This window comes from Ptychodera flava (assembly GCF_041260155.1).
Source record: "Ptychodera flava strain L36383 chromosome 23 unlocalized genomic scaffold, AS_Pfla_20210202 Scaffold_23__1_contigs__length_28996876_pilon, whole genome shotgun sequence".
NCBI classification, from domain to species: Eukaryota; Metazoa; Hemichordata; class Enteropneusta; family Ptychoderidae; genus Ptychodera; species Ptychodera flava.
The window spans coordinates 3,136,862-3,148,964 of record NW_027248277.1 but is presented as its reverse complement, the minus strand read 5'-3'; the positions used below and the strand labels follow the sequence as shown (position 1 = coordinate 3,148,964).

The 12,103-nt window shown below is 36.6% G+C and overlaps 4 protein-coding genes across 4 annotated transcripts in view; 1 reads left to right on the top strand and 3 right to left on the bottom strand.

Annotated features, from left to right (window-relative positions):
- The window catches only part of LOC139124320 (colorectal mutant cancer protein-like), a 508,515-nt gene extending 506,575 nt beyond the window's left edge, over positions 1–1,940 (bottom strand). The window contains exons 1-2 of the mRNA XM_070690459.1: positions 1,844–1,940; positions 1,091–1,176 (exon numbers count right to left, since the gene is read on the bottom strand). Coding sequence (XP_070546560.1) covers positions 1,091–1,176; positions 1,844–1,940 — 183 coding nt within the window. The remainder of the gene's footprint in view (positions 1–1,090; positions 1,177–1,843) is intronic.
- LOC139123475 (uncharacterized) overlaps positions 1–12,103 on the top strand; it is a 1,125,851-nt gene that overhangs the window by 514,884 nt on the left and 598,864 nt on the right. The gene's annotated exons all lie outside the window — the stretch shown is intronic.
- The window catches only part of LOC139123483 (filensin-like), a 333,102-nt gene that overhangs the window by 170,306 nt on the left and 150,693 nt on the right, over positions 1–12,103 (bottom strand). The gene's annotated exons all lie outside the window — the stretch shown is intronic.
- LOC139123458 (uro-adherence factor A-like) lies at positions 1,961–10,503 on the bottom strand. The gene is made up of 4 exons (XM_070689603.1): positions 10,268–10,503; positions 8,081–9,160; positions 4,620–6,026; positions 1,961–2,310 (listed from the first exon to the last, which is right to left on the bottom strand). Exons 2-4 carry the CDS (start codon positions 9,030–9,032, stop codon positions 2,138–2,140), a joined length of 2,532 nt encoding a protein of 843 aa, XP_070545704.1. The 5' UTR covers positions 9,033–9,160; positions 10,268–10,503; the 3' UTR covers positions 1,961–2,137.

Here is a 12,103-nt window from a genome sequence, read left to right as displayed (position 1 = left end):
TTGGTTTTAATGGCATCATATGCCATTCTGTATGACATGTGCAAGGACACAAACACAATAACGCAAAGACAGCAAAAGGTAGCTGACCACAGGGTTGTTGGGGCAAGATGGGGCTTGAAATTCAGATGTTTTAATGGATGCAAATTATACAGATATCACACTGGAAGTTTTTGCAGGTTATTTTGATTACTTAATGTAATTATGCAAGACAAATAGTCACTATTATAAAGGTATTAGAAAGGTGGCAATGAACTGAAAAAATTACAGTAAGGCTGATCAATTTATCTACAATTTGATTTCACAGTGAAAAAAATTTGGTATGCATAGCTAACTTCATGCATGTATGTGTGCTCTTTTTTCTAGTCCTAACGTTAACTGTGCTAGTGTACACACACACACACACACACACACACACATATATATATATATATATATATATATATATATATATATATATATATATATATATATATATATATATATATATATATATAATATATATATATATATATATATATATATATCCTTTAAGGTTCGGAAATCTTTACAGTGTAAAACAGTGCTCAATAACAGTATGGCAAGAGGAAAACAGGACTAAGTCGTTACTCAGAGTTTCACGCTACATGTGTATATAGCGCTCATCAGAGGAATATTTTGTATTTTATATTCGTCTGATGATTGCTACAGAGAACATATGTAGCATAAGTCCTGTTTTTGACTAGTTATAAATTATATAATATATAATATATATATATATATATATATATATATATATATATATATATATATATATATATATATATATATATATATATATATTCTTGTTTTTCTGTAAGTAAGGCCTCCAAACTTGTTCTTGCCAACAGAGGGAGTTGTAACAATTTTGGCTGTTGTGATAGACTACAGTTGACAAGACGTTTCCTTTTACCTCCCCCCTCAATTCTACACATTCCCTTAATTAACATCTTGTTGACAGAGTTTTGTACAGCAGTTCTTAGAATCAATGAATTTACATGTCCTATATCAGGTCTGCGTAGTTACTTAATCAATAATAATTGATGACCTGTTTGCTTTTCAATAAATGACTTACATCAATGGGTACCGTTATCTCTTCAGCATCATTTGCTACATTGAAATCATCATAGAGTTTTACAGGCTCCAGTCCACCACCATCTCCTGAATGACAAGTTATAGAAACTATCATGACAACTTGCCTTTTGAAAGATAACATGATTTTGTAAAATTACTAATGTTGATAGCTATGTAATTGTTCTTTAAATTAAAATGAAACTCTTACACTTGGTGGGAAGTGTACACAAGATTAACATATATGTGATCTTTTCAACATAATAAAGGTTAGAGTATAGAAACGCATTGAATAGTATGCAGAAGGTGATTTTACTGTATGTCTGACAGAAGCATAGATATGGTATGTGTAAGATACAGAGTGCCAAGTGAGGCAGATTGACTAGATATACCTGGTATTACATCTTTAGTGCAAATTATTCATGAATCGTTAAGTTGCCTTATAACCAAAAAGAACCGTTGAAGAAATGCAAAGTACAGTGTAGCGGCTCAAACAAAAAACTAAAAAACCAAAAAAATAGGCTGTGGTGATAGTTACTCTGAAAAACAAAACAAAAAACGCACAAGAACAAAAAATGCAGAACTTGTAGCAGCTCATACATTGACCTATATCTCACTTTTGTCACATACTTTATAAAAATATGGGACAAAATCTGATTGTTATCAGTATGTTATTGTCATAAACTCCTGAAACATCAACTGTGCCATTAAGTCAGATAGCGTAACCAATTAGTTAAATAAGAAATTTTAAGCTTACTATTTATGAAGAACAGTTCCAGTTCATCAAATCTGGCTTGGTCATATGTTGCTTTCAACTTGAGTTGTAATCCAACTTTGTCAGCCTCCTCTCTCATCTTATCAGTTATCAATAGTGGTTCAAATGAGTCAGGAAAACTACCAGATAGACATGTTTGTTTCAATCTGTACAGGTTATACAGAGTAGGTAGGTCAAGTGAGATTGCCAAGGAATCTAGTTTCATACTGGTCACTGAAACTTCACCAAAGTTGTCCCTACAGTTTTGATCTACTCTTTGGACAGAATTGTTATTTGTTATAGCCTCACATTCAGTTTTGTCCTTTCTGCTTTGATCTTCTCCCATGCTGCTTTCAATTGTTCCTTTCTCTTCCTGATACTCCTTGTTTGAACTTGTCTGTCAAGATCTCTCATTTGTTGCTGGTAGAATTTTTCAGTAAGTCCAACGTGCACTGTGAAAGCATTTGAATCTGGAGTACAGAAACCAGATGGAAATACTTTATTTTGTATAAATTAACTCTCCACTACAATCATACACGCAGCCAGGCTTTTGGATCTTCACTCCATAACACATTTGACTCAGTTCTGTCAAACTTGAGAGTATATAATATTATATATATAATTATATGCAATATTATAACACGCCACAAGCTCATTCCATGTTGCGATTCACCAGAATATGTCACGTGACAAGAAAATAAATACATCGAATCACATGCACAAGCCAAGTTTGTCGTCTCCAAACAAAAAATACGGGATTTATTCTCTGGTCGTTCTACGTCACGACAACCCGCGTCTATGTCATCAATTTTGGTGCGTCGGACCTTTTTTTTGTCGATCTTCGGTGTGCTCGTAAATATGTAAACAAACAACATGGCGGCCGATGTTTCTCCCACGATCAAAAGTCATGTAATGAAATCAATATTTTCACAGACTACGACATTAATAATCTGAACAATGTAAACACAAAAGTGTACCGCCTGTATATTCCGAAGGAATTACGTGAATAATTTGCAGAGACAACGAACTCGAAGCTGGTCGCGTATACCGTGGGTTCCGTACGCATTGCCAAAAGGGTCAGGCGCGACGTTTACAGTGTTCGTACCGTCGAGATTCAGTCGATATTTGTTCTCGAAAAATAGCGTATCTTCGTCTGTGATAAATTTCTAGGACTATGCTATTTTTGAAATAGAGTATAACTTTGCGGAAGGTAGCCTACGTGTAGACCGAGAGGTGTCATTTGCTCCACACACGAACGAACGTGAGTGCAAACGCACACGACGGACGACTGGAAATGATTGACAATTTGTGCGCGGCGTACTGATATTATTCCTAAAATAGTTCAAAGGTTTAAACGCGGAATCGTCATGGAAAACGTATTTTATTTTGCAAAAACTAACGAATTCTGGGCTTGTGCATGTGATAAGTATATTATTCCCTAATATTTTTCTTAGTTCAGCTCGGAAAATACTCGTGATGTAATGACCGTGTCACCACTTGTCTTCGACTCGTGGTGACACGGTCATTACGTCACTCGTATTTTCCTTCGCTGAACGAAGAAAAATATTAGGGAATAATATCTAATAGTCCCAACAGGATCGACAAGAGTGACGTCAGAGGGTATATTTTGAAAAGCTATTTCCCTAGGGAAATAGTTATGACCAAATTTGGAAAAGTGCCTAGTCACTTGATCGTAGTGTCGTCTGCAGCTTTGCAACAATGGCGGGTGACTAGAACGTGATGTGCCTCCGGGATAGGTGACGACACATTCTCTAAAACAGATTTTCAAACATTTTCCAACATTCCAACAGCGTAGGAACTTGAACAGCTCATCGATGCAAAAGATTAAAGTGCAAATACGGATGTCGCTAGGTATGCTTAGAATATTTTTTAAAGAAAGTGGTACCACGTACAACTGAAACTGCTGTGGAAACATCGCCCAGTAAACTTGTGGATTGTTGCGGTGCAAAATATCAAAACAATTGAAAATTATATAACAATACAACAGGAGCATGTGGTGTGTTATAAAACACCTATAGCAGGAGCTGGCCTTTATCCAGGCTATGGCGCTCGTCTATTACCCCTCGTGGCCGTGTGTTAATTACCAGAAACACCTCGCTATACCGGCCTACGGCCTCGGGAAATAGTGATGTGTTTCTGGTAATAAACGGCCCCTTGGGGTAATAGACAGGCGCTATAGCCCTCATGACCAGGCAATATGTGTTACATGTAGCTATATGAGAGAACTCTATGGTGAAACAGTGCAATACGTACTCAGGGCATTTGCATGAGGGCTCTGGTGTATTCTGCTATTCCACTATAAGCTATAAACTATGACCCTCATGGCAGGAGTGCAAGTGTGCTGTAATCATGATATTTGCACTGAGGCTTGCAGTATATTCTGCTGTCCCTGCATATGTTAGATTCTCATGCCAGGTTGGCTGCAAAATACACTGCAAGCCCTTTTGCAAAGACATTTTGCACAATGCCTGAGATCTAGACACTGTATTACCAGGGGACTTGGTCATAACAAAAAATCAATGAAATTGAGTACATTATTACAGGACCTCTAAGAAGAAATTGTGCAAATAAAATTATCCACATTGTTCCCATATGCAAATATTGCAGTGTCTCACCTTAATTGACCATATACCGGTACTTTGAAATCATTTTACTCAACTATTATTCCAACATTGTACATTTTGCAGCACAGCAAAATATTCAATCACAGCGTTATGTAAACAGTGAAATGAAATGAAAAATCTTAATCATAGCTTACATGTGTTGTCTCTAGCTGTTGTAGAATCTACGGGTTGTTGTTTCCTTTCACTGCTGCTGATTTTTTTTGTCCTCTGTGTCTGTTGTTTGGTCTGTTTGATTTTTATATGACCTTTTTTATTTATTTCAGTCTGTTCCTGTTTGGATTGTTTGCATTGTCCACCTCTAATTTTTTCTCCCCTCGCCATCTTAGGATTTATTGTTTTGTCACTTTCTTGGATTGGCTTTCTTTTCCTTTGAGATATATCTTTTGTTTGTGTGGCAGTTTCTTTATTTTCAAGTGTCTCAGTCTGTTTGATGTTTCTGGAGGTTTTTGATTTTTTATGTCTGACTTTCCCATGGTGCATTTCTTTAGTCTCTGTAGTCTCCATATCTTCTCTGACTGATATCCCAAAGTGCATTGCTGTTGTTCTTCTTGTCTCCCTATTGCCTGCCATTGACATCTCAGGCACTGCTGTAGTCTCTGTAATCTCTGAGACTGATATCACAGGGTGTATTGTTGTTGTTTCTCCTATCTCCCTATCTTCTGTAATTGACATCTCAGGCTGTACTGCTGTACTTTCTGTAGTCTCTGCAATCTCCACATCTTTTGTGACTGACATCCCAGGGTTCATAGCTGTAGTCTCTGTAATCTCCTCATCTTTTGTGACTGACATCCCAGAATTCATAGCTGTAGTCTCTGTAATCTCCACATCTGCGACTGACATCCCAGAATTCATAGCTGTAGTCTCTGTAATCTCCACATCTGCGACTGACATCCCAGAATTCATAGCTGTAGTCTCTGTAATCTCCACGTCTTTTGCGACTGACATCCCAGAATTCATAGCTGTAGTCTCTGTAATCTCCACATCTGCGACTGACATCCCAGAATTCATAGCTGTAGTCTCTGTAATCTCCACATCTGCGACTGACATTCCAGAACTCATAGCTGTAGTCTCTGTAATCTCCTCATCTGCGACTGACATCCCAGAATTCATAGCTGTAGTCTCTGTAATCTCCACGTCTTTTGCGACTGACATCCCAAAATTCATAGCTGTAGTCTCTGTCATCTCCAAATCTTCTGTGACTGACATTTCATGGTGCACTGCTTTAGTGTTTGTAGTCTCCATATCTTTTGTTATTGACATCTCAGCCACTGCCATGGTCTCTGTAGTCTCCATATCTTCTCTGACTGATATCCAAGGGTGCATTGTTGTACTTTCTGGATTCTCTGTAATCTCCACATCTTTTGTGACTGACATCCCGGAATTCACAGCTGGAGTCTTTGTAACCTCCATATCTTGTGTGACAGACGTTACAGCTGGCATTTCTTTCATAGAATCTTCACATTCTTTATCTCCAGTAACTGGCATCTGTACATCTTCTGTTCTCTTTGTGACTTCAGTAGCACGTATGTCAGGTTGTATCACTGTGGAAAGAGAAGTCAGTATGTTTACTGTTGTGGTAATCTTTGCTTGCGTTATTGTTCTTTTCCCACTTACTCCATCTGCTAAGTCATAATTTACTACAATATCTGTGGAATTCAAAATTTGAAATGACCACCTTTATTTCAAATTTTATGTATTTATTTATCTTTAAATTTCATACAACATATTTTAATAATTTAGTTTGTAATTAGGGTTTCGAGACCACGGGTCCGAAACCCTCTAGTAATCGTTCCGTTTTTTATTATTATTATTATTATTATTATTATTCTTTTTCTTCTTCTTCTTCTTCCGTCCTCTAAATGCAACTGCCACGCGAACACTGTTGCACCTAGAGACTTCAAATTTGGCACATAGGTTAAACTCCTCACAAGTAATTTTTTATCACATGACCATAACAATGGGTCACGTGACCTGGCAGCCATATTGAAATTAAACTTTCAACTTGGCTTAATTTGCATAAAAATAAACCAATCAAAATTCTGTTAGATATTTTTGTAGACCATAGGGCTAGGCTTCTTCATGCCAAATTTCAAGGTCATAGGCCCTGCCGATTTTGAGAAGAAGATTTTTAAAGTATTATTTTCCACGTTTTTCAGTGACCTTTGACCTCCCCTATAGATTTACAAATGCCCATTACAGGCTAGCCAATAGAGCTAGGAGTCTGGTTCTTTTTCGACATAGACGATCATTGGCTGTTAATGTTCACCGAAATATTTTGGGTCAGGTCACGTGACCTTGACCTCATTAATTATGCGCATATCTAATTCTAGGCTATCCAATAGGGCTAGAGATCCAAATTTTGGTACACAGGGACTACTATGGGATAGAAATCTATTGCAAATATGTCACGTGACCAGACCTCATTAATTATGCGCATATCTAATTCTAGGCTAACCAATAGGGCTAGAGATCCGAATTTCGGTACACAGGGACTACTATGGATAGAAATCTAATGCAAATATGTCACGTGACCAGACCTCATTAATTATGCGCATATGTAATTCTAGGCTAACCAATAGGGCTAGAGATCCGAATTTTGGTACACAGGGAGTACTATGGGATAGAAATCTATTGCAAATATGTCACGTGACCAGACTCATTAATTATGCACATATCTAATTCTAGGCTAACCAATAGGGCTAGAGATCCTAATTTTGGTACACAGGGACTACTATGGGATAGAAATCTATTGCAAATATGTCACGTGACCAGACCTCATTAATTATGCGCATATCTAATTCTAGGCTAACCAATAGGGCTAGAGATCTGAATTTTGGTACACAGGGACTACTATGGGATAGAAATCTATTGTCAATATGTCACGTGACCAGACTCATTAATTGTGTGCATATCTAATTCTAGGCTAACCAATAGGGCTAGAGATCTGAATTTTGGTACACAGGGACTACTATGGGATAGAAATCAATTGTCAATATGTCACGTGACAACACCTCATTAATTATGCGCATATGTAATTCTAGGCTAACCAATAGGGCTAGAGATCCGAATTTTGGTACACAGGCAGTACTATGGGATAGATATCAATTGTCAATATGGAACATGACAAGACCTCATTAATTATGCACATATATAATTCCAGGCTAAGGTGATAGAGCTAGAGGTCTGATTTTTGGTATAAAGGGATAACTATGACATTGAATTCTTTTAACAAAATGTCACATCACCTCGACTACTTTTGACCTCGATTTCACAATACTACTATAGCCTCCCATCTTTTTGCATATGTATTTCTCTATTGCCCGTGTTGACCGAGATATCTCGAAACCCGGTTGATTGCTGCTTTGCAGCTATATTTGTTATTAGATTCACTTCTGTACATTTCATATTTGGGAGCAGTACCCTATGATGAACATTTTGTGATTGCAAGTCATTTTGTTTGAAATGGAGTAAATATATCATGATTTAAGTTGATCCCTCTTTATCAGCCAAAGCATGATATAATCATATTCACTGGACTGTGTTTGTTGCCATGAACATACTATTTGCCATTGCAAACAATACAAAGTGTGACTACCTTGTTTATCAGAATCTTGTGTTCCAGCCTCTCCCCCTTTGAATATTGAAACAAATTTTGCCAAGCTTTCTGTTACAGCTTTGCTTTCTGAAAAGTCTTTTTTCAGTCTCTTGGCTTTCTTGAAAGCTTTGTTATTGTGGACCAGGTTTTTTGTGATCTTGGCTGCTAGATTCTCTGGTGTGCCTGCAACAATACAATAATCTTCATGTTCGTCAAAGTATCTTTCAATCATAGCAGCAATGTGTGAATCTTCCTGGACTGTAATTGGTAGACCAGCTGCCATTGCTTCCAAGCCTTCAAAACTGTAGTCAGTGTAGCATGATGGAGGAAGACAGAGGTGAGACTGTTGAATGGATTGTAATAGTTTTGGAGCTGAAGATGTTGAGTAAAGTTTTGGCAAGACTTTACCACTTTTTATATTTTCAGCCAGGATTTTTCGTGCACACTTGATATCCTGTGTAGAAATGCCAAATATTTTCCATTCTGGGAGCTTCTCAAGACATTCCTTGTTTGCTACAGTTTCGACAGCAGCCGCCATAGATGTGCATCTTTTTACAGTTTCCAGGGAGTCCAGCTGTCCATATGTTAGTAGACTATGCGCTTTCATATCTTTGACAATTACAGGTTTACTCTCAAAGTAAACTTGTCCAAGTTTTGGGAGAATCTCTAAATGAGGGATATCTGAAAGTTGCTTTCCATCAAAGGTTGCCCTGTAAGCATTTTGAAAATACTCATATATTGTAGGACCAATGGAGAACAACACATCAGCTTTACTTGCCATTTTCAACATTTCATCTGCAAATGCAGGATCTTCTGCATCGCCATTTTCCAAGAGACAGTTTTTCTCTGGACAAGCATGGTTAATCAAGACTAGCTTGGCATTTGGGTAAAGTGTCTCCTTGATATCTGCAGCAGCCCATCCAGTCTTCGGAGCATAGCCAACCACGTACATGATGTTTTTGAGTTTTCCTAACTCTGGATAGTGACTTTCATGTTTCAGTAACCAGTCGACATCTGGAAAATCTTTTTTCTTGGTCCCGGTCTTCTCCTTTGCCCTTACGAAAATGTCTTTTAGGACGCCTAAAGAAAATGTCTTTTAGGATCTAAAGTAATCTTAAAGGAATATTCTTATAAGAACCTTCAGTATTTTGGCCCCTTCCTAAAAGATCTTTAAGGAATCTGAAAAGTATTACTAAAAGATTATTTTGAATCTTAAGGTATTCTTTAAAGAATACTATTAAAATGGCAACAAAATTCTTTAAAAGAATACTTATGGCTTTAAAAGTTTTCTTTTAAGACTATAAATAGTATCCTGAAAAAATACTTTTGCATTTTTCAAGTATTCTTTAAGGAATACTATTTACAACCCTGAACATTTCTTAAAAGAACACTTAGTACATTAATGTACTTTTTCTGTAACATTCAAGGACACAAAAGTCATATTTATACATTCAGCTAGTATTTTTATACAAAGAAACTTTATTTCTGAAGTAAAAAAAATCACAAGTTGTTGAGATATACAGAATATTATGCAAAGCTGTATGTAACAATTCAAATTGACTCTTATAGCTGTAACTGCACAAGCATTCTATGCATTGAAATGAAGATCTACCTTTAGGATGTTTTTGACTTGCTACCACATGCTATTATTGTGTAAAACTGATATCTTGACCTTTGTTAGGGATGATCAATTCAGTAGATGCTGCAGTATTTATCAAGTATCCAAGCTGATGACACAAAACATTCAATTTTCAGTACCATAATTTTAACAATTCAATAGCCAAACAAGGTCTTAGTCACCAGCATAAAAAGAATTCAGGCTTCATGAGGGTAATATGTGAGTAGAAAATTAATTAGATATCCACTTCCTGTTTTGTTATGTAACACAGTCGAAACCCTTTGTTTCATAGCTCCTTTGTCTCACCATAAAGGTCTTTCGTTTACCTCAATGGTCTCACTTAAATGTCAATGCATTGTGGAAATCCCTAACTACCAGTACATAACTACCTTGCCTTAAAACTGTACTCCAGTTTATATTGTGTGTGGACTAAAATGCCATGGTCAACAACAGTGGCTGCAGCACTGAACAGGCATGTAGACAAAGGATCATTGTGAACCTGACTGTATCTGTAAGTTTTCAGTCTTCAAAACCAAAACATTGACTTATAATAATCTATTGTACCTAACCTTGCCATAATGCAGAGAATAAAAGCTGTCAAACACCTGGTTATGTCGCTACACAGTCATTTTTAGAGCTGCAACTGCCTTGTGTCTTTTCAGTGGCGGCCATATTGTTTTGATGATGCCTACCCATAATGCATTGGAGCCCCAAATGCATTCTGGGCTTAAGGAGCATCCTATAGAGGACTTAAAAAGTGTAAAATACAGCTTCATGGCAAAGATGGTGGAGCAACAGGAAAGAATGAATAAAATATTAAACTATTTTTTGTGTGTACATTAAGAAAAAGTGTATGATGTCCACTGACTATTTTCTATACTTTTTATAAAGGATAGAAGTTCTGATTTCTTTCTTTAGTATTCCTTAACCCTTTCACCCCCAGTTCCCTGTATACAGGTCCAACTTAACCATATAAAACAATGGATTTGGGAAAAACCATGGTGGTGAAAGGGTTAAAGAATACTTTATAGCTGTATAAAACATTTTCATAGTAATACTAAATGCATAACTAAATTCCTATAAAACACGTCTTCAGTATTCTGACCGAATACATACTAATGTACACATATGCTTTAAAGAATATAATCATAAGATATTACATGTATGTGTGACTAGAAATTAGGTGATTATATGTGTTTATATTAAATATCCTTTTCTGAGTACGTAATATAATACAACTTTTAAGAAGAAATTTTGCGAATACAAATTTTGGGAAAATAAATTAAGAATTCTCAAAAAACAGCTACAAATCAACAACAATAACATTATATGACAAGAGTTTTATTTTCATGTTACTAAAGAAATGTCCTATAGGAAAATGTTATCCTTTAGTATTACTAAAGGACAGTCTTTTAGGACAATTTTGTCCTAAAGCAGTCCTTTAGGCTGGCTAAAGGTCTTATAGTATTCTTAAAGCAGTACTAAAAGACATTTTCGTAAGGGTGCAGAAATCAAGGTAACTCCACATTCCTCAGCATCTATCTTCTGGTCTTCAGTAAGCTTTACATCAAGCACAGTGGAGTATGCTTTCAGTAGTTCTCCGGTTCTCCTCTTCCTTACATAAAAAGCACGGATTATAGATCTGTGACATCCGGCCAGTCCACATGCATCTTTACTCCAGACGTCAAAAGTGAACAACACACCATTTTGCTCAGGAGGTGATAGTTGGTAGAACTTAGCTTGAGGATAAAGGTTTTCATGTATTGCAGCTGCTGCATTCTTTGTCTTGGGTGAAAAACTGACAACATGTTTTACATTTTGTAAGTCCTTCAGTTGTTGGTAGTATTTGTCATGGTTGAACAGCCAGTTTACTACTGGTGGGTCTTCATCAGGATCAGCCCATTTACTTCTTGTAGCCGGGATCAAAGTGACTCCAACACTCTCTGCATCTTTCTTCTGGTCTTCACTGACTTCAACATCAAGGACAGTACAGTAGAGTTTAGAAACTTCATCAGACTTCAGTGTGTTTTCACAGAAATCTTTGACCAGTGTTCTAGTTGGTTGTGATGTCAGGTCATCTGATGCTGTATTCCATGATGTCAATACAAGTAGTGCTTCAGAGAGTGTGTCTGCCATTGTCACTGAAGGAATGAAATGTAACCAGAGGTATAACATAGAAAATATATTGTTTTGTAATATAATTTTGGTGAAATTAGCAATGAATGTCATACATGTTATACAAATATAGAGGAGTGAAGTTTATTTCCAATCTTTAATTGATTCATATTACAGCCACAATATTGTGTGCATTTACTTAAAGGCATTTGTCATCCTATATCTTTAGTTTTTTATGTATCCTGGTTTTCACCGCAGATAATTGTCACTAGAACAGCATTTCATCCTGC

Coding starts and splice junctions, on each gene's coding strand:
- LOC139123458 (XM_070689603.1), bottom strand. CDS start 9,032: ATGTACGTGGTTGGCTATGCTCCGAAGACTGGATGGGCTGCTGCAGAT. Junction 6,027..8,080: donor ACAAGATTCTGATAAACAAG/GTAGTCACACTT, acceptor CTCTTTCCACAG/TGATACAACCTGACATACGT. Junction 2,311..4,619: donor AACAGCTAGAGACAACACAT/GTAAGCTATGAT, acceptor TCTGTACTCCAG/ATTCAAATGCTTTCACAGTG.